The 25,002-nt window shown below is 38.4% G+C and overlaps 1 protein-coding gene across 1 annotated transcript; it reads right to left on the reverse strand.

Moving 5' to 3' along the window:
* Positions 1-326: 326 nt before the first annotated feature.
* On the reverse strand, positions 327-24,671 carry LOC116513729 (acyl-CoA (8-3)-desaturase-like). Its single transcript, XM_032224915.1, has 12 exons — positions 24,450-24,671; positions 20,512-20,622; positions 17,033-17,230; positions 16,415-16,516; positions 15,163-15,291; positions 11,988-12,045; positions 11,317-11,393; positions 7,793-7,890; positions 7,010-7,106; positions 1,599-1,678; positions 558-683; positions 327-414 (listed from the first exon to the last, which is right to left on the reverse strand). The coding sequence occupies exons 1-12, from the start codon at positions 24,669-24,671 to the stop codon at positions 348-350; spliced, it is 1,365 nt and encodes a 454-aa protein (XP_032080806.1). The 3' UTR covers positions 327-347.
* Between the last annotated feature and the right edge of the window lie 331 nt (positions 24,672-25,002).

Consider the following 25,002-nt stretch of genomic DNA (forward strand, 5'->3'; position numbering starts at 1 on the left):
TCATGGCGGGCTCAGTAAGCGGAGCAATCTTTATTTTTTGGTTGCGTAAAAATCCAATTTCTTCGCAAGCAAAGCGATAAGAATGAACGACCCTTAGGGTGATGTCGCGCAAGGCAAGTAAATTGGCAACAAGCAAAGAATCCAGAATAAAATACCACAAGATTCCTTTTCAATATTATTTATTTAGTCATCCACTGAACATGGCTATCCATCTCATGAAAAACTGACGTTATAACATTATAAAACATTATCAATAGATTAAAAATATTATTATTTAGATTATTTTAAAATCACCAATTCTAAGAGAGAACAGCAGGTGTTAATAACAAAGGAGTCATCCCAATTCCTCACTGGTATTGATTTTTTTCCTGGTAATAAGCATTGTGCCAGACCTTTCCTGATTCCTTCAGGGTGCTGCAGAAGGAAAAAGGAACATGGAACACATTAATCAAAAGCACACTTGCACAGCCATGAGTTCTTTCAGGCTACTCTTCACTTGAGATATTCTCTGAGTGACATCCCTTCAAATGGCCTTTTTCCTGTTGGCTCACACTTACCGCAATATATCCGCAAAAGCAGTGAGCATGGGCTTGCACTCATACTTAATGTTATGCTTGGCACAAAGGGATTTCACCAGGGGAGCCACCTTGTAATAATTATGTCGAGGCATGGTTGGAAAAAGACTGTGGAAAGAGAGGAAAAATATCAAGAGGACACAGTAGAAGACACTTCTACTGTAATTTGGATCCTGCTGTCATTACTGCCCTTCCCATTTCAATGTCAGAGGGTTTCCTATTCAGTATTGCATACAGGCAGGTGGATACAGAAGAGGATAACCTTTCACCTGTCTGGTTCCCAAAGAGTTTGAGGTAGGGATGAACAAGCTGAGGTCCTTCTGATTATTGCTGAACCACGATCCTTCCTAATGAGTTACTTTGTAGTAGGGTACTATGCAGTTGCTCACAGGTTTTGAAATCTTAGTTAAGAATTTTAAAGCTGAAAACTAGCATTTTGACTTGATCCAGAAATAAATTTTAATTATCAACCATTTAATCTGCTATATATCTAGAAGTTAGATATGAAAAGCCCAATAGCATTAATACTTAGCCGTATATACTATTTTACAGTGCTTTACAGCCCTCTCTAAATGGTTTACAGAGTCCGCATATTGCCTCCAACAATTTGGATCCTCATTTTACCCACCTTGGAAGGATGAAAGGCTGAGTCAACCTTGAGCCTTGTGAGATTTGAACTGCTGAATTGCAGGCAGCTGGCAATCGCAGGAGTAGCCTGCAGTACTGCACTCTAACCACTGTACCACCATGGCTCATAGACATTAGTTTCACTGCTGCATTTTATATGAAATGCTATTTCTAGGCATTTTTACAGGATAGATCCCAAAGTCCAGTCTGGAATAGCCACAGCATGTATAACTGGGACAAGATCTGCTTTCTTTAAAACTAGCCAAAACTCCTGGCCACAGCCATCATTTGGCTTCAAACATGGACCATAATGTGCATATGATGCTTAGTGGTGACAAAAGCTGTACAAACATTGCATTGTATATTGTACAACCTTTCCATATAGCTTGTACTTACTGATGTTCAATCTGGAAATTCAAGTGCCCAGTGTACCAGTCATTGAATAGGGATTCATTGACATTACATGTTGCTGCGAGCTAAGGGGGAAATTAAAAAAAAAATGTAGAGTTCCAATGACTTCCTTCAGGCTTCTTCCTAGTTTCTATCAACAGTGCATGTAATTCTACCAATTTACAGTATTGTAGACCATCATTCATTTCCAAACATTTGTTCCATTTATGGTATGGTCCCTGCCCAGAGGACATTAGAAATATTTCTGAATCCAGGCCAGGCAATCCAGGCCAACTATTGAACTGGTGCTATGTGCATGGGATGAAATCCAATGATATACACTATATTGCCAAAAGTATTTGCTCATCTGCCTTTACTCGCATATGAACCTATATTGGCTCCCAATAGATATTCAGGTGCAATTCAAGTTTCCTGGTTATTGCCTTCAAAGCTTTAGATACCATAGAACTGAGCTACTTGCAGGACTATTTATTTATTTATTTATTTATTATTTATTTGTTTGTTTGTTTATTTATTTATTTATTTATTTATTTATTTATTTATTTATTTATTTATTATTTGTCTTGTATGCCGCTCACTCCCGGAGGACTCCGGGTGGCTCACAAAAGACAAGGGAAAGGGGGGAACGAGACAAAGACAACATATTAAAAACAAAACCAACATTCACAATTTCCGTGGAGGTAGATGCTTCTCAGCTCCCCCCAGCCTGCTGGAACAGCCAGGACTTGGTGGCTTGGTGACTACCTGCTCCCCTCAACCTCTTCCTGCGCCATGCATTCCCATATGGATATGCTGCATGCTCCAGATCTCTGCTGACTGATGTCTAATGGATGTTGTTACAAATTCTCTACCCAATATTCATATTAATACAGAACAGATAAATTAAAATCAGTCTGATAAAATCCAGACTAACTATAATTAGCACAAAGAATAATGAAAAAAGTCAATAATTTGGAGAAGTCACTTTATAACTGGTATGCATATGTGGGATAATAAAAATGAATGAAGCATGGAGTAGACTAAGGAAATATCTGGCCACATTATGGGCACTAATGCAGTGTCAGGGACTGAACAATGAATCCAAAGGGGGAAAAATACTAACAGCAATTCAGTGGGGAGACATAATCACAGGTTAAATACTGTAAGTTCACATGCGAGTAAAGGCAGGTGAGTGAATACTTTTGGCAATATAGTGTATATGCGTGGGGAAAAAATTGCACAGACTAGGATATTGGTGACATTTCAGATTCAATGGCTTATTCTGCTTAACACGCTGGCTTCTTTTCAGGAGAAATGTAATTCTCTTTTGGAGTGAATCAACCAACCAGTGAATCTAAAATCGTCTTCCCTGAGTCATTCTTATTGAACTATTTCTTTAGAAGCAGACATGGAAATATTATGTAATTACTGCTTTGAAAGTTAGGGCATTAGGTTAGGATCAAGAAGAGCAGTCTCCAAATCTCCATTCAGCCATCAGCAAGAAGATTTAGACCAATTGTTTTTCTCCTATTTTCAAAAGTAGGTACCATTATAAAATTATTTTGAATTATTATTGTGTTTTGATTAGAAAAAATAGCTTTAAAATTGTTACATTTTCTTGAATACAGTCATTAATATTCAGAAATAGATAGGTCTTTCAATACCATTTACTTCATCCAATATAATTTCTCTTAATAATTCCTCAAAAATTGTTTCATAATTATATTTTATATAATTCATAATTCATGTAATTTCTGTAATTTAAAAAGCAGCTTGCCTGATTTTGGAATGTATTCAAAATAACATTTTAATATAACACATTTATTCATAAATCTACTTTTATGGGCTTTAATTTTATTCCAAACAGAAATCAAAACTGGATATAACCAAATCATATGAATTAATGTACCCTCCAATTTTAATAAAAATAATAATATAAACATCAGAAGTGGTATTCAGCAGGTTCTTGCCAGTTCTGGAGAACCGGTAGCAGAAATTTTGAGTAGTTAAGAGAACCGGTAAATACCACCTCTGATGGGCCCCGCCCCCATCTTCTCTGCCTCCCGAGTCCCAGCTGATTGGGAGGCAATAGGGATTTTACAGTAACCTTCCTCCAGAGTGTGAAGGGAATGAAGATTTTACAGTATCCTTCCCCTACCATGCCTACCAAGCCACGCCACACACACCAAGTCACACCCACAGAACTGGTAGTAAATTTTTTTGAATCCCATCACTGGTAAACATGCATTAGAAGTTAACCATTTCCCATCCCCAGGAATTATATCATGCTATTACAAAAATAAAACAAAAGAGAAATTGGAACAGGAAAACTGTGCATGAATAAACCAATCTTTAGAGTTACCTTAAAAATAGGCTGTAAATCTCATAAAGAAAAGGTAGAATCCAAATAACATACATAGATGGGTAACATAAACATGGTTGGTAGGGATGTACCAACAGTAAAGATATAATAAAAGATGGCACTAGCTTACATTTGGAGGACCTATAAGATGATATACAACTAGCCATTTTGCATTTGTATTTATGATTTACTGTTAAAAAAAGAGAGAAAACCTGCCTTGTCTCTCATCATCTTTCATTGTCTTTTGTGATAGACCAGATTATCTATGCAGAAACCATCTGTTATTAATGTCACAACAACTATATGCTGTTTCTCTTGTTAACTTGCATCACTGTAGTAAGGTTTCAGGTATCAACTTTAAATTGCCTAATACTTGCTGGAGGCCTAGTTACATAATCTTTTCATTTAGTCCTATCCCTTAATTATCTTGCCTAAACCACAGTTTGAAATTGAGTGTATCCAAGCCAATCTCTAGTTCCATAATACCTGGTAAAAAGCCCTAAGGGAAAATGATGCCAAGAAAGCATGAAGAAACATGCTTTAAAAAAATGAAAGAATCATTGGGTACATCCTCATATACACAGTCACTGTACCCTTTCTGGGGAGATTGCTGTAACAACCATCACAAAAATAAGACTTCCTCCAGGTTAGAAATTCTGTTCATATATAGCACCACAGATCAAATAAAGAGTACAATCACCATGTGCTTTACTGCTTAATTGCTCAACTGTAACAGGAAACTCTACTTAGTACAAAAAAACATAGACCATAGATCCTAACTTTTAAACACTACTATCTACTGGCTGCATACTATTGTAGTTGTTGCATAAATATACATTCCAACAAAATGTATTTCAACACTCTGATATTTTCTTCTCTACAATATAAAGAGAAAATGGCAGTATTTCCCCTATCACTATCAATGTTTGGCTATTCCTATCTGGAATCAGTTAGTCTTATGGATCTATATTCTCATTCTGTGGATAATGCATCTCACAAAGTTAATTTCTATGCCATTGAAAAACTGGTTCATGACCACAAAAAGAACAATAATGTGAATTGGGGTCCACATGTGGGGACTTGGATGGAGGATTAATAGCTAATTTAAAACTATATTATGATGCAGTGGCATTATCTGTAATTAGTGATTGGACTCATTTAACCAATGATAGAATATTGAATATTGAGGGACACGATCTGGTATTTGGTTGGCATGCTTACCTGTTATTCAACAAAAAATTGGATAAGAATTTTAAAAGTCATATTTTAAGAAATGCTTTATTGCGGGTTTGGAAGAAATACCAATATAAATTAAATGACAAGATACCCATGTGGGCAATTCCTAGACACGCAATTGAAAATATGAATACAGCACAAAAACAGGACAGAATTACTTACAGACAGCTTCTTACCTCGGAAAGGGGGGTATTACAATTAAAATCTTTAGAGGTATTAAAAGAGGAGAAGGTAGTTCAAACATGGTTTCAGTATGGGCAATTACAGGCTAGGTGGAAAATAGATCAAAAAATTGGTTTTATCCAAGTTGAGGATAATCTGTTTAAACAAATAAGAGATCAAAGCTTAATGCATATAAAGAGGATATATAATGTATTAATACAGATGGATTCGGAAACAGAATTAGTTAAAGATTGTATGATAAAATGGGCTCAAAATATTGAGGAACCAATAATGTTGGATACATGGGAAAGAATCTGGGTAAGAAATGTGAAATTTACACAAGCTCAAAATCTGAGAGAAAATTTTTACAAGATGTTCTATAGATGGCATTTAGATCCTAAAAAGTTGGCTTCTATGTATCCGAATGTACAGCCTAAATGTTGGAGGTGTGGTTCTCTCGATGCTACATATTATCATATATGGTGGACCTGCCAAAAGGTTAAGGCATTTTGGATAAAAATATGGTGGGTCATGCAAAATGTTTTTAAAAGAAGGATAAAGTTTATTCCTCAGTTATTTTTACTAGGTATATGTACTGACTTTACAGTGGTAGAGACCAATTTGATTCTGCACCTGATAACTGCAGCAAGACTGTTGGTGGCGCAATATTGGAAGAAGGAAGACTTGCCTACAATCCAAGAATGGACATTGAAAGTAACAAACTTAGCCGAGATGGCTAAAATATCGGCATATCTCAAAGATCATTCAAATGAGATATATAAACGAGACTGGAAAAAATGGATTGACTATATACAAAATAAATACGGGACTAAGAAATTCCAGTTAGCCTATGCTTAAGATCAGAAATGATTTAAACTGTTAAAAGTCAGTTCAGTAAGAAGAAGCTAAGGTCAATCTAGAATGTCATTAATTTCTTTATTTCTTTTTTCTCAATAGATTTTAGACTGTGTTAGTTAAAAATCCATACCGTGTATGGGTTCTGGGAAGTCGGGGGGGGGGGGGGAAGGAGGAGGGGGGGTGGGGGGGTGGAGGGAGGGAGGGGCACACACAACAAAAAAAATTGTACTTCAATGTCTTAATGATTGACAAATGATGACATATTTGTGTTTTTTTTTAAAGAAAAATAAAAAAGTTATGTTTAAAAAAAAAAAGAACAATAATGTGAATTGGGGTCCACATGTGGGGACTTGGATGGAGGATTAATAGCATTGGTGCTGTTCCTGCTTTACTGAGTAGTAAATAGCAGTAACAATAAAGCTGTTCCTGCTTTACTGAAGAAGCAAGGAAGATTAACAGGCAATGTACTACATTCTTTACCATCTCATCATCTACTATGGACAATGAGTTCATTGTTGGCCCCTGTAACTTTTCTCCATGAGAAGAGAAAGGGCATCACTCTGCAATTGTGATTTTCCCAGAAACTGCAATATGAAAGTGATTTCTAGCTGTCAGCATAGACATTCCATTTGTACTACCTGCTCTTCATAAGACAATGTTTCAATGTAGATAAGGGCATGAAATATTTAAGAAAACAACAACATGATCTGGCCCTGTGTTTCAGAACTAAGGACCCAGCATTTCTGAATAAGATTATCTGAAGAAAAGAAATTTCCCCTTTAAATAGAAACTATCTCACCTGGGCAGAGAACCAATCTAAATTCTGATCATAGTCAATATTCATTGGAATATGGTTCATCTGTGAGATCCAAATAAACCATCCAAATTCTAAGTACCTGTGTGGACATAAAAACAATAATAATGATTCAAACAAAACATAACATAATCATTACTGTTACCACATCATTGCACGGATTATACAGAAACATATTTTTTATAGATAAAAGCAGGGAGTTAAAGCTATGGCATTCTGTAATAATCTTATGCAATCTGTCACACTTTAATCCCTCATACCTAGTTAGAAGTTTCAGGTATTCTAAAACTTACATTCTTCAGAGTTCTCAATTGAGTAAATAGTATTATCAGTTACACAAGTTGATGAACGGCCCACATTTGGATTACCTATTGGGCAGGAAAGATGGATAAAGGTGCTTAAATTCAGCTTAGTTCCTAAAGAAGGCAAAAAGTGCTTAAGATTTGTCTGTATTTCCCTTCACAGCTCCTTTTCCATAATCACTTCTCATTTGCAAATTATTTGCAATATACTGTAAAACCAGCCTGATTTCTCCACTGTGTCCTCACTATCAATTAATCAAAACACTTGTAGCTCAATGCTAATTATATACTTGTGAGTTTGGGTTTCACACACATCAGTCTGAGCCAATTGTTGCTCAGTTTGAACCGGCCAACAGCTACACCAAGAATCTAGCAATGTACATATTGAAGGTCTCTCTTTGATTTCACAGCAGTTAAAAGCATTAGCTGAGTCATAGAAGCAGGGTAGCGTTTTATATAATATTACCTTGCTAACCAGTAGTAAGCCATAAAGCTCTTAAATCCCATTAAAGGAACATACATGAGGCAGACCCGGAAGTTATAGAAAAGATTGGTAAACAGTTCCTGTCAAAGAACAGAATGTTAAATAAGCACAATGGTAACAATGTGTGAATCAATATTATGAGTTTCTTTTTCAATTTCAGATTAATTAGCTACAATGTGGCAAATAGAGATGCTAAAGACTATAATACAATAACATGTGGAGTAATAGGCAGCCTGCAATGTAGTGCTGAAGGACTTTCAGGGTCTCTTCATTTGTGTATCTAATAAAACTCCCACAATGATTAAAATAAAGAGTGAGGGTGGAGCATACTAACATCAGTTATGCAGAAACCTTGCTCTACATCAAAATGGAGAGAATTTCTCTAGGGCAGAAATGGAATTCTTGAAGCTGCTAAAGGTTTTGATGTCATTTCCAGTGGCTGAGAATTGCAATGGGTAGTGGCATGGCTCAATTTGAGTAGTGGGGATGGGGGGGGGGGGTTCTGTACTCATGGGAAGGAATGAAGCTTCATACCCACAGTATGTTTAAATAGAGCATTGCTCTTATTATTATTAGAATGTATCTATACTCCCCATATCAGTGCCCAGATAATCTCTCCCCCATCCCTCTGGAAGTGCACCCAAATATCCGTGGCAGTTAGAAATGCAATCTCCTGGCAATCTCTTCCTCTGCTCCTCATCCCTTTCTGTTTCACTGTTGCCACTGTCTCTGCCTGGAGGAGCGTATGGTTGTTTTCTGACTTTCAGGTTGGCTTGGAAAAGATTCCCAGTCTAGGAGATAACTTCCCCAATGCCTGATGTAACCCAGTAGAACAGGCTCATTGTTAACATCAGGGTAGAGGCTGTGATCAGCTCTTTGCAGCTGTGACAAGCTTTCCATGGCTTTGATTGTAATATTTGCCTATTGCTCACCCTTCCCTTCCCTTCCCTTCTCAAACAAGCAGGGGTGGGTTCCTACCGGTCCTTGCCGGTCCTTGTGAACCGGTTTGTTGGTGAACCCGGAAGTAATTAATTTTCGGGAACGCTGGTACCGGTCCTGGCCCCTGTCTATGCAAAGCGCCCTTGCTGGTGCGTCACAGCTCGCTCGCCTGCTAACCCGCCTGTCTGCACTAAGTTAGCCCAGCCTGCTGCTCACTGATTGGCTGGAGTCCAACAAATCAGTGAGCGGGCTGGAGTTGAAGCGTTTAAAAGCTTCGCGCTTGACCTCCATTTGAAAACTCCCTCCACCTTCCAGGAGCTTGCTGCTTCTCCCTTGGGTAAGCAACTAAGCCCCGGCAATGGGACTCAAGAGGCTTTGGGTGGGCGGCGGCAGCCCAGCTTTTGCGAGGGAAGGCAAAAGCCGTGGGCTGGTGTACACCACACCGTCAAAGCTGGGTGGGGGGCGGTAGTGGCGGTAGTGGCCTATCTTTCGTGAGGGAAGGCCTTCCCTCGCAAAAGCTGCAGGCTGGCGTATGCCATGCGGCCGAAGGCGGGTGGGGGGCGGTGGCGGCCTAGCTTTTGCAAGGGAAGGCCTTCAGGTCTTCCCTAGCGAAAGCCGCGGGCTGGCGGCTAAGGCGGCCTAGCTTCCTTAAGGGAAGACCCCTGCCCCCCTTCTCCAGCCTCGTCTGGCTGGCTAAACCTGCCTGGCGACCTGCTTAGTGTCTTATCTGTTCCTGCTGCCTCTCTGCCTGCCTGCTCCCTGTTGCTTTCATCCATCGCAATGAGGATCCATCGCATCGGAGTGCTGCTGATTCTGCCTGCTGGTAAGTGACCCCGGTTTTTTTCTTTTATTTTTTTAATGTATTTTAAAATAATATTTTATTTATTTTGCATAGAATTTTTTAAAATAGTTTTACTTAATAGTATTGGACATAGAATATTTTAAAATATTTTACTTCAATTTATTCTGTGTGGATTTTAAAAAAAATTGTCTTAGACTATTTTAAAAAAGATTCTATCCAAAATAAATTAAAATAAACCATTTTAAAAAATTCTATACTCAACACTTTGAAATGTATTGTGCATGGAATTTTTTAAAATAGTTTTATTGTAATTTATTGTGTATGGAATATTTTTAATGGTTTCATTTTAAATTATAGTTTGAAATGGTTACAGTATAAATTATTGCAGGTGGATTGGAATAATGGTTACAGTATACTATGGCTAGTATAATACCTTAAAATAGTTATACTATAAATTATTGCTGGTGGAATACTTAAGATTGGTTTTTAAGGATTTCTTTTATTTATAGAATATCTTTTTAAAATTATTTTAGGGGGAATTTTATTTTTTAATTGTTTATAAAATATATTTACTACAAGAAATGTTATTCCTTTTTGCAAATGTTTTCTTTGTGATGCTTTTAAGTATTCAGACCAAGTTCATGTTTCTCAAAGTGGCTGCTTTTCTATGGGCAGGCCAGTTGGTGCAAGGCAGCTTTGCCAGATTTAGTGTGTTTCACCCTCGTTGTTTAGGTAATTCTGAGGTGGTTGATAGTTCTGTGAGCGCCTGTCCTTTATAATTTTCCACAATGCCTTGATGGTTTTTAATCCAGTTACTTTGTCTTTCCTGTCCTTAGGCTTAGGAAAAAAAAACTGGTTTCATTGGCAGTCTTTTGGTGGGGGATTCTTATTTTTTGGTGTTTTCCTGGCACTGTCATAGTTTGTGTGTGTATGTGTTTGTGTGTGTGAATGTGTGTGTGTGTGTGTAATGTCCCACAGTTATCTACGCATTAATAATGATCTAGTAATATTTCCTTATACATTTTAGGGACCTTTCCTTACATAATTCGTGTTTTCTTTCATACTTTTGGATTTCTAATTTCTGTTTCCGTTAGTTGGCAATTGCTAAAACCAATCCCACGTGAAAAACTATTCAGAGCCTTCTTGATTTTAATTGTCAATTTATTTATTCCTGCACATTGTAATATTTATTCATTTACATATCTCTGTTTTTCCACTGTTGTGCAAACACAATTCCAGCAGCTGCTAACATGTGTAAAATTAAATATATATATTATACTCCCAACAAAATATATCTGGTTTTAATTCCATATCTTGCTTTACGATTGCTTCTAACCACTAACTTCTGAATAGCTACTTGGACCGACCTAAGTACTAATTCAAATTTCATATCTGGTCACATGGGCGGCAAGCCACTCCCATCCCATCACATGGGTGGCAAGCCACTCCCATCCAGTCACATGGGTGGCAAGCCACTCCCACAAAGGAGGCCACACCCACAGAGTAGGTTCCAACAATTTTTGAAACCCACCACTGCAAACAAGGTACATTTTCTGTTCAATGGTGCTGACAAGAGGGAAGGCCAAAGAAATCATGAATGGCAGGGAATGTTCCCATGATGTCGTGGGGGATTAAGGAAAGAAAGCAACTTGCATTTTGTAATGCATCTCCTGTGGCTCATTAGAAAGAAAGAGGATTCAGGACCTTTACGTGTTAAACTTGGCCATACACCAATCCCCTAAAATAAAGAGGTGCTATGACTTACCAACCATTTTTTTCTTTGAAATAAATAGCGATAGGAAACCAGTTGGACAGCAATTGTAAACATCAATGGGGCAAGGACTAATATAAAAATGCAAAACGAGAATATAAAAATGAGTGGGTGATTAAAATAAAGGTAGAACACATCCTAGAGGAAACAAACATCTGTCTCTGAATCCCTTTTTGCATTAAACTAACCGCCTTATTCTCTGACCTATTGCCCCAATGCTCATCAGGGTATTTCTATAGTGATTGAGTCAGAGACCTGATATAGAGGGAATAAGGAATGGCCTTGAAAGCCAGGAGAAAGAGTTGCTATCAAATCAATGAGCCCTTTCCAAGAAAGTAATTTGAGTAAATGTCTCAGGCAGCTCCCTGCTTCACATTAAGGTTGGAAACACATTCATATTTCCAAGATCCTGTTATTCTAGGTCAGGAGTGTCAAACTCACGGTGTCATGTTGTCATCACCTAACGTATCAGGACTTCCCCCCCTTCGCTAAAATGGGGTGGGTGTGGCCAATGTGACACACCTGCTCTAGGTGTTCCAATAAAAGTAATCCCAACCTGTGGGGCATTGGCTTCTTAGTCTGGTCTGCTTTATAGTGCTGATATATGACTTTATTGGTTATTCTCCTCCAAATTTAGGCTCCTGTAAACATGGTAAAACACTTACGGGCAAAGTAATTATGTTGGTACTGGTAAGGCATATACCTCCTTTTCTTCTTTCCAAGCTGCACAAGGAGAAGTAGAACAAACAGTTAAATTGTCAAGTATGCAAATTCCACATCAGGGTCATGCTGTCCATGCCCATTCTTTACAATATAGGTTCTTGAAAAGATTAATCTTTGTATATTATTATATCACAGATTATTTGATCTGTCTCTCTTGAATTTTTGCTGTACACACAGCCTTTGTGCACTGAGGGTTGCCTCTGATCTTTGAGGGAAGCTACCTTTCCAAAATAAACAGGGCCAGGGGGAAAAACATGGACAAGACAATACCAATATTAAATGTGATTTCATTTTAATTTGATTCAATTTAATTCAATTTATTTCAATTCATACATTGAGTTCTCAATGTTACATTACTTTGTCTTTTTTGTCACATTAAAAGTGGTAGTTTGTCAACTTTTGGAGAGACACTGCATTTTACTGCAGCCTTAAATATATACAATTCATTGGTTAACTTATTTGACTCTGCATTCATCTAAACACAACTTTTGGGAAGGGGAATGCATTATTAGACTGCACTTCACAGGAAAATGTGGATCAAAACATATTCTTTGGAGAATGTAGAGATTAATGCAGAAGTGAAGTGGAAATTTGTGTCATTAAATATAGCTCAGAATTATTAACAGATCTAATTATCTTGAATGCATTTGGGTCAATATTAATGGGGTGGGGAATGACATTGACATAGGTCTATACTATAGGCCACCCAACCAAACAGAGGAAATAGATGAACTTTTTGCTAGTCAGCTTACTAAGCAGGGATGGGCTGCTGCCAGTTTTACTACCAGAAAAGTGAGAGTATAAAAGCCCAGTCTAGCACAATACCAATGAAGAAGAAAAATAACAGCTCTCAAAAGAACCCAGCACGGCTGCATAAAGAACTCTCTGATAAATCGAAAGACAAAAAGGATAAGTATAAAAAGTGGAAGGGGGGCACATAGCTAGGGCAGAATATCAGCAAATAGCCCAAGCCTGTAAAGATGAAGTGAGGAAAGCTAAAGCTCACAATGAAGAAAGGCTTGGGACAAAAGTAAAAAATAACAAAAAAAGCTTCTTCCAACATGTTAAAAAGAAGAAAAAAGTCAAGCAAACAATTGGTCCATTGCTGGGAGAAAGTGGCAAGGAGGTGACAAGCAACTATTTAACTCATTTTTTGCATCTGTATTTACACAAAGGGATAAAATAGTCCAACATATCAAACAACTACAGACCTATCAGCCTGACCTCAATGCCAGGGAAGATTCTGGAAAAGATCATCAAGCAACAATCAGCAAACAAAAAGCCAACAAAAGCTAACAAAATAATAACCAAAAGCCAACATGGGTTTGTCAAAAACAGATCGTGCCAGATTAATCTTATTGCATTCGTTGACAAAATTTGTGGACCGGAGGAATACTGTTGATATAATTTACTTGGAGTTCAGTAAGACATTTGATAAAATAGACCATAACCTATTATTAGATAAAGTAGTAAAATGTGGGTTAGACAGCTTCACCACCACATGGATTCATAACTGGCTGATCAACCGCACTCAACGTGTAGTCCAGTGGTGGGATAGGACCAGTACGCCCTGGTACAGGCGTACCATTCCGATATGGTGCTCTGGAGGGCCCAACTGCCCGCCCGCCCTCCTTACTGCTATTTGAGCTGATCAGGGCTTTCACGCACATGCACAGAGCATACAACGCCTGCACGACACTCCGCCAAGCAGCTGGAGCATCGCGGGTGGTAAGTATGCATGCACGTGCTACCCATGTACTGCTCACATTCACAGACGCCAAGACCCGCTGTTGCGTACTAGTTGCAATGGGATCCAGAACCCACCACTGGTGTAGTCCTCAATGGAACTGCATCTACATGGAGGGAAGTATGCAGTGGAGTATCCCAGGGCTCTGTTTTAGGCCCAGTACACTTCAACATCTTCATCAATGATTTGGATGAGGGGATAAATGGGGAACTTATCAAATTCGCAGATGACACCAAGCTGGCAGGAATAGCCAACACTCCAAAAGATAGGCTTAAGATACAGAAGGATCTTGACAAACTTGAATATTGGGCACTATCTTACAAAATGAAATTCAATGGTGAAAAGAGTATGGTTTTACATTTAGGGAAAAAACAAAAACAAAATGCACATGTACAGTATATGTGGTATCTTGCTCAACAGTAGTAACTGTGAAAGGGATCTTGGAGTCTTAGTGGACAACAATTTAAATATGAGCAAGCAGTGTGCAGCAGCTGTTAAAAAAGCCAACACAGTTCTAGGCTGCATAAACAGAGGGATAAAATCAAGATCACGTGAATGTTAATACCACTTTATAATGCCTTGGTAAGGCCACACTTGGAATACTGCATCCAGTTTTGGTCACCACGATGTAAAAAAGATGTGGAGACTCTGGAAAGAGTGCAGAGAAGAGCAAGAATGATGATTAGGGGATTGGACGCTAAAACATATGAAGAACAATTGCATGAACTTGGTATGTCTAGTTTAAAGAAAAGAAGGACTCTGGGTGACAGGATAGTAGTATTCCTATATCTCAGGGGCAGCCACAAAAAAGAGGGAGTCAAACTATTCTCCAAAGCACCCAAGGGCAGGACAAGAAGCAATGGGTGGAAACTAATCAAGGAGAGAAGCAACTTAAAACTAAGGAGAAATTTCCTGACAGTTTGAACAATTAATCAATGGAACAACTGGCCTTCAAAAGTTCTGAATGCTCTGACACTGGAAGTTTTAAAGAAGATATTGGATAACCATTTGTCTGAAATGGTATAGGTCTCTTGCCTAAGCAGGTGGCTGGACTAGAAAACCTTCACGGCCCTGTCCAACTCTGTTATTCTATTCTATTCTATTCTATTCCAGTCCAGTCCAGTCCAGTCTATAAGAAAATATGTTTTACAGAATTATTACAGAAGCAGAGACTAGAAAATAAGGCAATGCCTCAACCGATCCAACAGCAGTGGGGGTTGCTATAAAGAAATATGGGCGATGGAAAGAAATCTTTCTTCCTACTTTCCTAGATTGCTCATCAGAATTATGGTGGTGTCGGGTTTTTTCTTTTAGTACTGCTAATCCTTTTTCATGGTCTTTTGTCTGCCTAAGACTTTCTATTTATTTACCTTCAAAGAAAGTTTCTTCCCCAGACTGAAAAGAAATGGGTGCGCGTTGAGATCAGGGTCTTTGCGGTAGCAGTTGGGTTTGGCATGATGCTGGTTATGCAAGTGGTTCCATAGGCTCATTGGTACTCCCTGGAAAAGTACAGAAGAACAAACATGAATTCCCTCTATTTGTGAATAATGCTGTATCCTTTGTATTCCCCACTACAAACAAAATAAAACAAAAACTAGCTGCAGTTCTGTTGGTTTACACTTCCTTCCATCTAGCAGGAATTGAATTGTGTACAGTGACAGTGCTCTGACCTCCATCATTTTTGTGTAAACTAGCTTCATTTCCTCTCCTTCTTATTAAGCATCTGAAAAAGTTTCATTCCAAGACTGGCTATTGAAAATTCCAGTTTTGCTGCTAAATGTGTTTGTGTGAAACAAAAATAAACTAGAAATAGACTAGATCAGGTGCCTACGGAGGAGTCTTCACTACCAGTTATGTAGAGGGAGCACACATGTCTGGGCATGCACAGAAGATCCTTGATGATGTCTGAGTCACCCAAACTGGTGCAAACTGGCAGCATACACCTCTTTTATGGAGCTAGATAGCAGTGAGGCAGAGGAACAGCTACAGCCTGTTCCCAGTGTGCGCATGTGCAGAGCTGCCAGGAGAAAAGAACAACTCCAAAGTCAGGGTAGACTTGAGAGCAAAGTCACAGGTGGAAAGTGATTGGTTCCTCCCATAGGAAATAAAAGAGGAGTGAAAGGGGGGGTGGGCTTTTGCAGGAAATAATTTGTTTGTTTAGTCGTTAGATTTGTTTCAGGAGTGTGAAGATCTGTCCGTGAATCTCAGCGACTCTGTGCCCTGTCTTTCTTTGTACAGCACCTCATTTGGAAAATATTTACATGGCAGCTTCCATTACTTTCTCTTTAGTAGTGAAAAATCAAAGCAAGTATAGTGCAGTATTGTTAAAAAATGATTCATAGCCATAAAATGCAGACTGACTATATTTCTCTTAACACCATCTCCCTTTTCTGTAAGGAAGCATTAATAATACTGTCATCTTACAGAGACATTGCAAAAAGATGATCTTATATTTTTAGTCCTTCAGTGCTTAAATGGTTCTATATCAGTGTTCGTTATCTTTATCCTAATTTTCAAAACCCTAGAGACAGAAAATAATGATGGATAGGCAGACCCAATTTCAAATATATAAATAATCACAAATCATCACTTAAAATATCCTTCTCTTGGATGGATTCTGACCTTAAGAATGCCAATTACCACGAAGTGAGCTACTCTGTTCCACTTGACATTTTCAAAGACTGACACGTGGCCAAGATCATGCTGGAGAAAACTATACTGGATCTGGAATCAACAAACATGACACATATGTATATAATTTCACCACATTTTTCCTGCATGAATTAATTGGTAGAGGAGCATCGTTAATCATCATTAATTAATGGTGATCAAAAAGAACCACAATTATATTGCAAATATTGTGTGATTATACACTGTATATATAGGTACATGTGTGTATACATACACATACATACATACAATACATACATAAGACTTTATATGCTGTAGGCTGCCAGCAAATACTATTACTTGCTGCCTTCCTTTCAAACATTTTAATTTCAGCAGACAAAAAGGATTAAGCAATGTTATGCAAATTCTGCAGTATAACTTGCTCAGATCCTGAAGCACTTTTCTTAATCTGTGTGTAGTTGAAATACTATGTCCAGATTCAACAGCTCAAAGAATTGAAAACCGAGATAAGTGCACAAGGTGTTAAATTACTAATGAAAACAATTAAATTGCTCTATATATGTTGAATACTGTTCTACACTGCTATGCTCTGCAACTCAAAGAGGTTACCTGTCCAACGGTGAACATTGCTACTCCAAGAAGGAAAGGCATCCAGGATTTTCCAAAATACCAGATAGTAAACCAAGATGCAAAGTCTAATATTAAAGCATGCAGAAACATGAAAGCAAAAAAGCTGAATCTTGACTTCAAGAGCCCCATCTTCTTCACTGTTGCACGCAGTTCATGGAATTCCTTGACCAGCATTTCCTACAAGAAGTGATGACAGTTTTTTTTACTTGCTTCAGAACATTAGAACCCTTTTGGTAGACTAGACCAAAAGTCCATCTTGAGTTTTATGTATTAAACCTTAAGTTAGATTTGTACCCGGATGAATCACTTGACCATGCAGCTTATTGAGTGACTTAGGACCAGTTGCTCTCTCTCAGACCAAGCTGCAACATAGACTTGCTGGGATAAATTAGGGACACCACCATTTATGTCATCTGGAGGTTCAAAAAATGTACATGATATAAATGCAATACATAATTAAATAATGGTCTATCATCTTGGTTCCGCAGCCCAAAGGATTTTGGATTCTCACATGTGGGACCTAATGCTTTCTCCTTAGAATGGTAACTAGAGTGCTTTCAAAAATTATTATGTATTCTTCTTTCAATGAAAAACAAAGGGAATGAAGTCAATACCCAAAGTTTTATTTCAATGGTACCACTTGATGACCAGAAAATATTATCTAGGTCCGTGATGGCAAACTTATGGCACACATGTCACAGGTGTAACGCAGAGCCATTTGTCAGGCCACATTAGGCGTTGCCCTGTCAGATGACCAGCACACATGTGTGTGCTGGCCAGCTGACTTCGGCCTTCTTTTGAGGCCATTTTCGCCCTCCGGAGGCCTCCCTGAAGCCTCCAAAGTGTGAAAAACTGGCTTTATGGGCAAACCGGAAGTTTGGGAACCGGCTTCTCTGAAGGCTCTGGAGAGTGAAAAATGGCCCTACGGACAAACCGGAAGTTCTGATTTGCTCTTAGGTCCATTTTTCGCCCTCCGGAGCCTTCATGGTAGCCTCCTGAAGGCTCTGGAGGTCAAAAATCGGCCCTACATACAAACCAGAACTCATTATTCCCAAACTTCCAGGTTCCCTGTAGCTCCTGAGGCCTCAGGAAGGTGTCCGGGGGGAGGCTGTTTTTGCCCTCCTCAGGCTCCTAGAAAGCCTTTGGAACCTGGGGAAGGCGAAAAAAACCATGGCCAAAGTGATGTGTGTTTGTGTTGCTGATTGCATGCATGTGTGCGAGCTGGGTGTGTGGTCACATGCATAGCATTATGAGTGTGGTACACCAGCGCACGCCCCACCTGTGCTCCCCCTGCTTTTGGCACAGCAATCAAAAAAGGTTTGTCATCACTGATCTAGGTCATTGACTAAGTCAATGTCTCATCTGGAAAATGCTTCCCACTGCCCTTCTGTCGTTACATAAATAGGACGTCCAGATCTTAAAACAAAGAACCAAGCCATCAACATTTGGAGTTAATAATAACTCCAAATGTTATTGTATGTAACTCCAAATAATAAGCAGTAATAGTAAAAATCTCTAATAGGAATGAGGTAATGAAGAAGTAGTAAAAGAAAGAGATAGGGTTAAAAGATCCTAAATGAAATTTATTAAATACAAAAGTGAGTGACTGTATGAAATAAATACACTGAGGTGGTTTGAGCAGTGAAAAAGAAAGAATGAGGATCAACCTGTAAAAGCCAAGGGGAAGACTGAGAAAGTTGTGACTGGATATCCTTAAAACGAGAGAGAGAAGAAGTTAAAAGTGCAATAGATAATGAATGAAGTGATAAATAGACATAGACGAAGCAATTAAAGTTTGTAAGAATATCTCTTGATTGTCTGTCTATCACATTTGTAGTGGCCGCTCGTCTTCACTTTCTAATAGAAAAATATGAAGAGATAAAGTGGATAGTATGGATGTAGCCTAGATTTAACTGTTCTTCTTATTGTTTGCCTTATATCTTTAATTCCTTTGATTTAATGTTCTTTATGCCACTGCATTTTGTATAATGTTATTTGCCCTGAAAGGGATTAGTGTGATGGGGATATATACATACACATAGACAAAACCAAGCATTTAATAGTGAATGCCATACCATGTGCATGAATCATACAAGTGGCAAGAAAATAGGGGCAGTCAGGCATAACACAGGTTATGTAGACAGTAAACACAAGGTCAATCAAAATGGACTCAAATGTCTATACACCAATGCAGAGTATGAGGAATAAACAGGGTGAATTAGAAATTCAAGTAAAAGAGGGCAGAAATGATATTGTTGCCATTACAGAAACTTGGTGGGATGAAACCCACAAACGGAACATACAGCTAGAAGGATTTAAAGTATTTAAAAGAAATAGACCAAATAAAAGAGGAGGTGGAGTTGCATTATATATAAGAAATTTCTACATCTCTACAGAAAAAGAACACAACAATGATTCGAACTCTCTTGAATACATTTGGGTCAATCCTAAAAGTTGGGGGGGAAATGACATTGCCATAGGTCTATACTACAGGCCACCTAACCAAGCAGAGGAAGTAGATGAAGTTTTTTTCTTGCCAGCTAACTAAGGTATGTAGGAAGCACACCACAATAGTAATGGGGGATTTTAACTACCCTGACAGCACCTGTCTACCCTAGACAAGTTCAAATCACTGAGACCAGGTGGATTACACCCCAGGTTTCTGAAGAAACTGGCAGACAAGGTCTCAGACCCACTGAACAATATCTTTCAAAGATCCTGGAGCACCGGGGAACTAGCACAGGACTGGAAAAGAGCTGATATAGTTTCCATCTTCAAAAATGGAAAAAAATAGACCCAGAAAACTATAGACCTATCAGCCTGACCTCAATGCCAGGGAAGATTCTGGAAAAGATAATCAAGCAACAATCAGCAAACAAAAAGCCAACAAAAGCTAACAAAATAATAACCAAAAGCCAACATGGGTTTGTCAAAAACAGATCATGCCAGACTAATCTTATTGCATTCTTTGACAAAATTCGTGGACCAGAGGAACACTGTTGATATAATTTACTTGGAGTTCAGTAAGACATTTGTTAAAATAGACCATAACCTATTACTAGATAAAGTAGAAAAAAGTGGGTTAGACAGCATCACCACCAGATGGAATCAAACTATTCTCCAAAGCACCTGAGGGTAGAACAAAAAGCAATGTGCGGAAACTAATAAGGAGAAAAGCAACTTAGGACTGAGGAGAAATTTCCTGATGGTTAGAACAATTAATCAGTGGAACAGCTTGCCTCCAGAAGTTGTGAATGCCCCAACACTGCAAGTTTTTAAGAAGATGTTTGATAGCCATTTGTCTGAAATGGTATAGGGTTTCCTGCCTAGGCAGTGGATTGGACTAGAAGATCTCCAAGGTCCCTTCCACCTCTGCTATTGTATTGTATATAAACATAAGTGTCTCAAATAAAGGTTCTGCAAAGGGAATCCAACAGCTGAGATCACCCAATACTCACATTTTTTGTGGGCTCACAGCATGGCTGATCTGGTGCAAGCTCTCCAATTAGGAGGGAATTCAAATATCTCTTTACCAGATCCTCATCCTTGTGGAAAGCTTCAAAGGCATCCTAAACACACACACACATACAAATAAGGTTAACATGGAGAAGAATATCTGGTTATCATGATGGAAATGCCAGTTAAGTTGGCTAAATGTTATTTTTGGAAATAATGAAAAGTGTATTGTAGGTGATGCTTCTCAACTGACTCTCTAGGAGGCCAACTCTATGACCTTGATTAATTTTGAGGACTAAAGCTGTGCTGCTGTAGTTTACTTGAAATGAAAATAAGGCAGGACCATCAGGACCATCTTTCCTTGCAATAGTTGGACTTGGTTGGCTGCCCAGTCAGACTTGCAAGGTTCTCTTATCATAGCCAGTCTTAATAAAATTTGTTTTATCCTTACCATGGAATTGATTTACTGATCTGGTCTACTTAGTGGGGCTGGAATAAACATTCAAAAATTATACAACTCAACTCTATAGAGATCTTGATTTTTTTTTAATTGCTTAAGGAATATTTTCAAGACAGGAAAAAAAATACATACAGCCACCATCCATCGAAAACATGTTTGACAAACAATAGAATATTGTACCATATCTTTCAAAAATCCTGGAGCACTGGCAAACTACTAGAGGACTGGAAAAAAGCTGATGTGATTCCTATCTTCAAAAAAGAGGGAGGAAACAGACCCAGGAAATTACAGACCAATCGGCCTAAGATCAATACCTGGGAAGAAACTGAAAAAGATAATCAAAAAACAGATCTGTGAACATCTAGAAACAAGTAAAGTAGTAAGTAGAAGTCAGCCCAGGTTTATTAAAAACAGATCAGGCCAAACAAATCTTATTTCATTCTTTTATATAGTGACTAATTTAGTAAACCAGCAAAATGTTGCGGACATAGTATACTTAGACTTCAGCAAGACATTCAACAAGGTAGAGCACAACCTACTTTTTGGTAAACTAGAAAAAAGTGGGATAGATAGTGTCACCACCAGATGGATTCGTAACTGGCTTACAAACCATACTCAACGAGTAGTCCTTAATGGGTCTACGTCTACATGGAGGGAAGTAAGCAGTGGGGTAGAACAAGGTTCCATCTTAGGCCCAGTACTCTTCAATATCTTCATAAACAACTTAGATGAAGGAAAAGAAGGGAAACTTATCAAATTTGCAGATGATACTAAGCTAGCAGGAATAGCCAACATCCTAGATGATAGGCTAAAGATCCAGATGGATCTTGATAGATTTGAACACTGGGCCCTAACTAACAAAATGAAATTCAATGTAGAGAAAAATAAAATCTTACCATTAGGCATGAAAAACCAAAAGTACACACATAAAAATTGGGAGAAACCAGGCTTAATAGCTGTAACTGGGAGAGGCATCTTGGAGTCTTAGTGGCCAACCAATTAAATATGAGCCTATAATGTGCCAATGAAATCCTAAATTGCATTAACAGAGGGATTCAATCAAGATCAAATGAGGTACTAATAAAGCCTTAGTAAGACCACACCTAGAATACTGCAGCCAGTTTTGGTCACCACACTATAAAAATATGTTGAGACTCTAGAAAGAGTGCAGAGAAGAGCAACAAAGATGATTAGGGGACTGGAGGCTAAAATATATGAAGAACTGGGCATGGCTAGTCTAGTGAACATAAGGAACAGGGGAGACATAATATCAGGGTTCCCATATTTGAGGAGCTGACATATAGAGGGTGGGGGGTCAACTTATTTTCTAAAGCACCTGAAGGCCAGACAAGGCATAATGGATGGAAACTGATCAAGGAGAGATTCAACCTAGAAATAAGGAGAAAGACTTTTATCTCATCCATTACTATTTTTACATTGGCAACAGTTATAACTGCACATGAATGGCAGACTTATGTGCACATACATCACTCTGCAATATGCCAATGTGTTCACAGAAGATTTCAAATGTTCTCAACTCCTGAATTTATATGAAATTTACTGATGACATTTTCATGATCTGTACCCATGAAAATCCCTCATTAAATTCTATCAGGATTTGAACACTTCCAATACTTCAATCCCATTATCAACCTAAGTCCAATAAGTCCACTTTTCTGAAAATAAACACATGATGGACACATAAACTACATAATGAACACATAAATGCCAGGAAGCTTACAAATCACCATACCTACATGCTTCCAATTTCCATTCAGAATATACCATCAAAGTTTATATTGAAATAGCGCCTAAAAAACTTTCACCAGCAGATCAAAATTTGAGACAGCTGAACCTACATATAGCAAGAAGTATCAGGCTACCTCAGAAGGCCTTAACAAAAACACTGGGGTTTTAACCCATCATGGTTATGTAATCAAGGAATCTTCATCTGCTAATACCCCAGTTTTCCCTTTTCCTTTCCCATTCCCTTTCCTTCCCATTACTACATCCTATGTCCATAAATTCCCAGATTCATCCTTGAAGAAGATATCCCTGCAGTGACTGCATATAGATTCCTCCATTCAGAATAATTATTTGTCATGTAGCCACAAGCATTATGATTTAATGGCAATGTAGACATTTTGATAATATCAGTGCTAGATTTGGTCTCAAGTATGTCATCAATGCCTGAATGTCCCATAATAGATGGTGTTATTTAAAGAGAGCCTTCAGTCAGAGATTAACTTGAAGGCAGAATATATCAGGTATTTACCAGAAATGTTTAGAAGTAACAGAATGTCTCTAGAAAGTGTGGTCCTTTTTCACCTGCTTCCAAGATTGAAACTCCTGATAGATATTCAAGAACACAGAAGATGTTTCTGAGCCTCAGCTACTGATCCTTGTACAACATGCGAGTTACAACAGGTACATAGAAAAAGTCAATCTCTGTTCTGATAATTTTTTATTTAGCTTATATTTATATTTTCTACATACACTGAAGCAATAATGACATAGACTTATATATACATGTATGTGTGTGTATACAGGTGTGTGTACATTTAAACATTTTATCAAAATGTTAATCAAATTCTGGGTCCATAAACTATTGTATTATGATATATTCAATAGAGTCTACAGATTCTAAACCTAACTAGAACTCAGTCCTGAGAGACTTGTGGACTTCAACTCGTAGAATTCCCCAGCCAGCATGGTTGAACTTGAGGCTGGTTGAAGTCCACGAGTCTTAAAGTTGCCAAGGTTGGAGAGCCCTGACTTAGAAAGTTTCCAGTTCCTTCTTTCCAGTGGTGGGATTGCAAATCTTTTCCTACAACTTCTATGAGAACATGCTTCATGTGCAGCACAAATCATGCAATACTTGATAGAGGTCACACTTTTATGCTACCAATATTACTCATATATTCTCACTGAGAAAGTCTGCCAGACTGAATTTTGCGTAGGCAAAATATAAGCTTTGTCCATGCTTTTTCACAAATACCTTCTGATCAGGTCCTCAAACCTCAGCTGTACTTTGTTCACATTGTCTAGATGTCAATAAAGTTATGCAATTTAACTGCAGTCAAACATTGACCCAACCTGGAAAAAAGAAAGCCTGCAAATCACATCAACTTATACATCTGTACATTAGCTGCCTAGCTGCTGCCCTGTCTTTTTTCCAAACTTCTAAATTTTGGACAGATTTTGTTAATCAATACTACAAAATTGCCAAGCAATATGACCACCATCTGGAACTTCCTTACATTGTGTTAAAGTATTGGACTGTCCAACCCAGAATGACTGTTCTGTAATGTCAGAATTCCCTTCAGCTTCAGAGAAGAGAGATTCCTTTCCACCCATTCTGCTATTTGAGACCCTTGGAGAAAGACACAACCTCAACCCGGAATTTGTGCATGCAAAGTAAGTGTTTTGCGCAGCCTTCAGGTCATTCCATGGCTGTCTTTCCCCTCAACAAGGACTCACCGTGGCATCTTGTCCAGAATAGTGTCTGATGAGACGAGGCCCACCTGGATGCCGCAAATAGAACTGACTAACATCATAAACCTTTTGGTCGATGACCAGCCATCTCTCTTCCTTCAAGTCTCCATTGCCTGTGCGGAGCCCCACTTCCTCCCAGGTGAAGAGCTGGGGGACCCCTGGCTCAATCTCTGGCTTCTCTGCAATGGCTCCTGACTGAGGGGGCATCCTGGCTGGAAGCACTGAGGGATGCTGCTCCACTAACTCCTGGACTTTTTTTTAAGCCTGTGGAAAGTGAAAGCGACTCTATTTCTTCATTCGGTTAAATGTTGCAGCCAACTTTATATACACCTCTATTAGCCACCCACACTGCAATTAACTTCTTGTTGCTCCCGATGTATTCTTACCATGCTTCCTTCTCCTCCCCTTATAGAAGGCATCTCTTCTTTCAGAGAACATGAAATTGAGTAGTACTAGAGTATCAACTTGGATTAAAAAAGATATTGCCATTGAGGTTTTTTTTAAAAGAATAATAAAGAACTGTGTAAAATATTCTGGG

Source organism: Thamnophis elegans, chromosome 1 (genome assembly GCF_009769535.1).
Source record: "Thamnophis elegans isolate rThaEle1 chromosome 1, rThaEle1.pri, whole genome shotgun sequence".
Taxonomy (NCBI): Eukaryota; Metazoa; Chordata; class Lepidosauria; order Squamata; family Colubridae; genus Thamnophis; species Thamnophis elegans.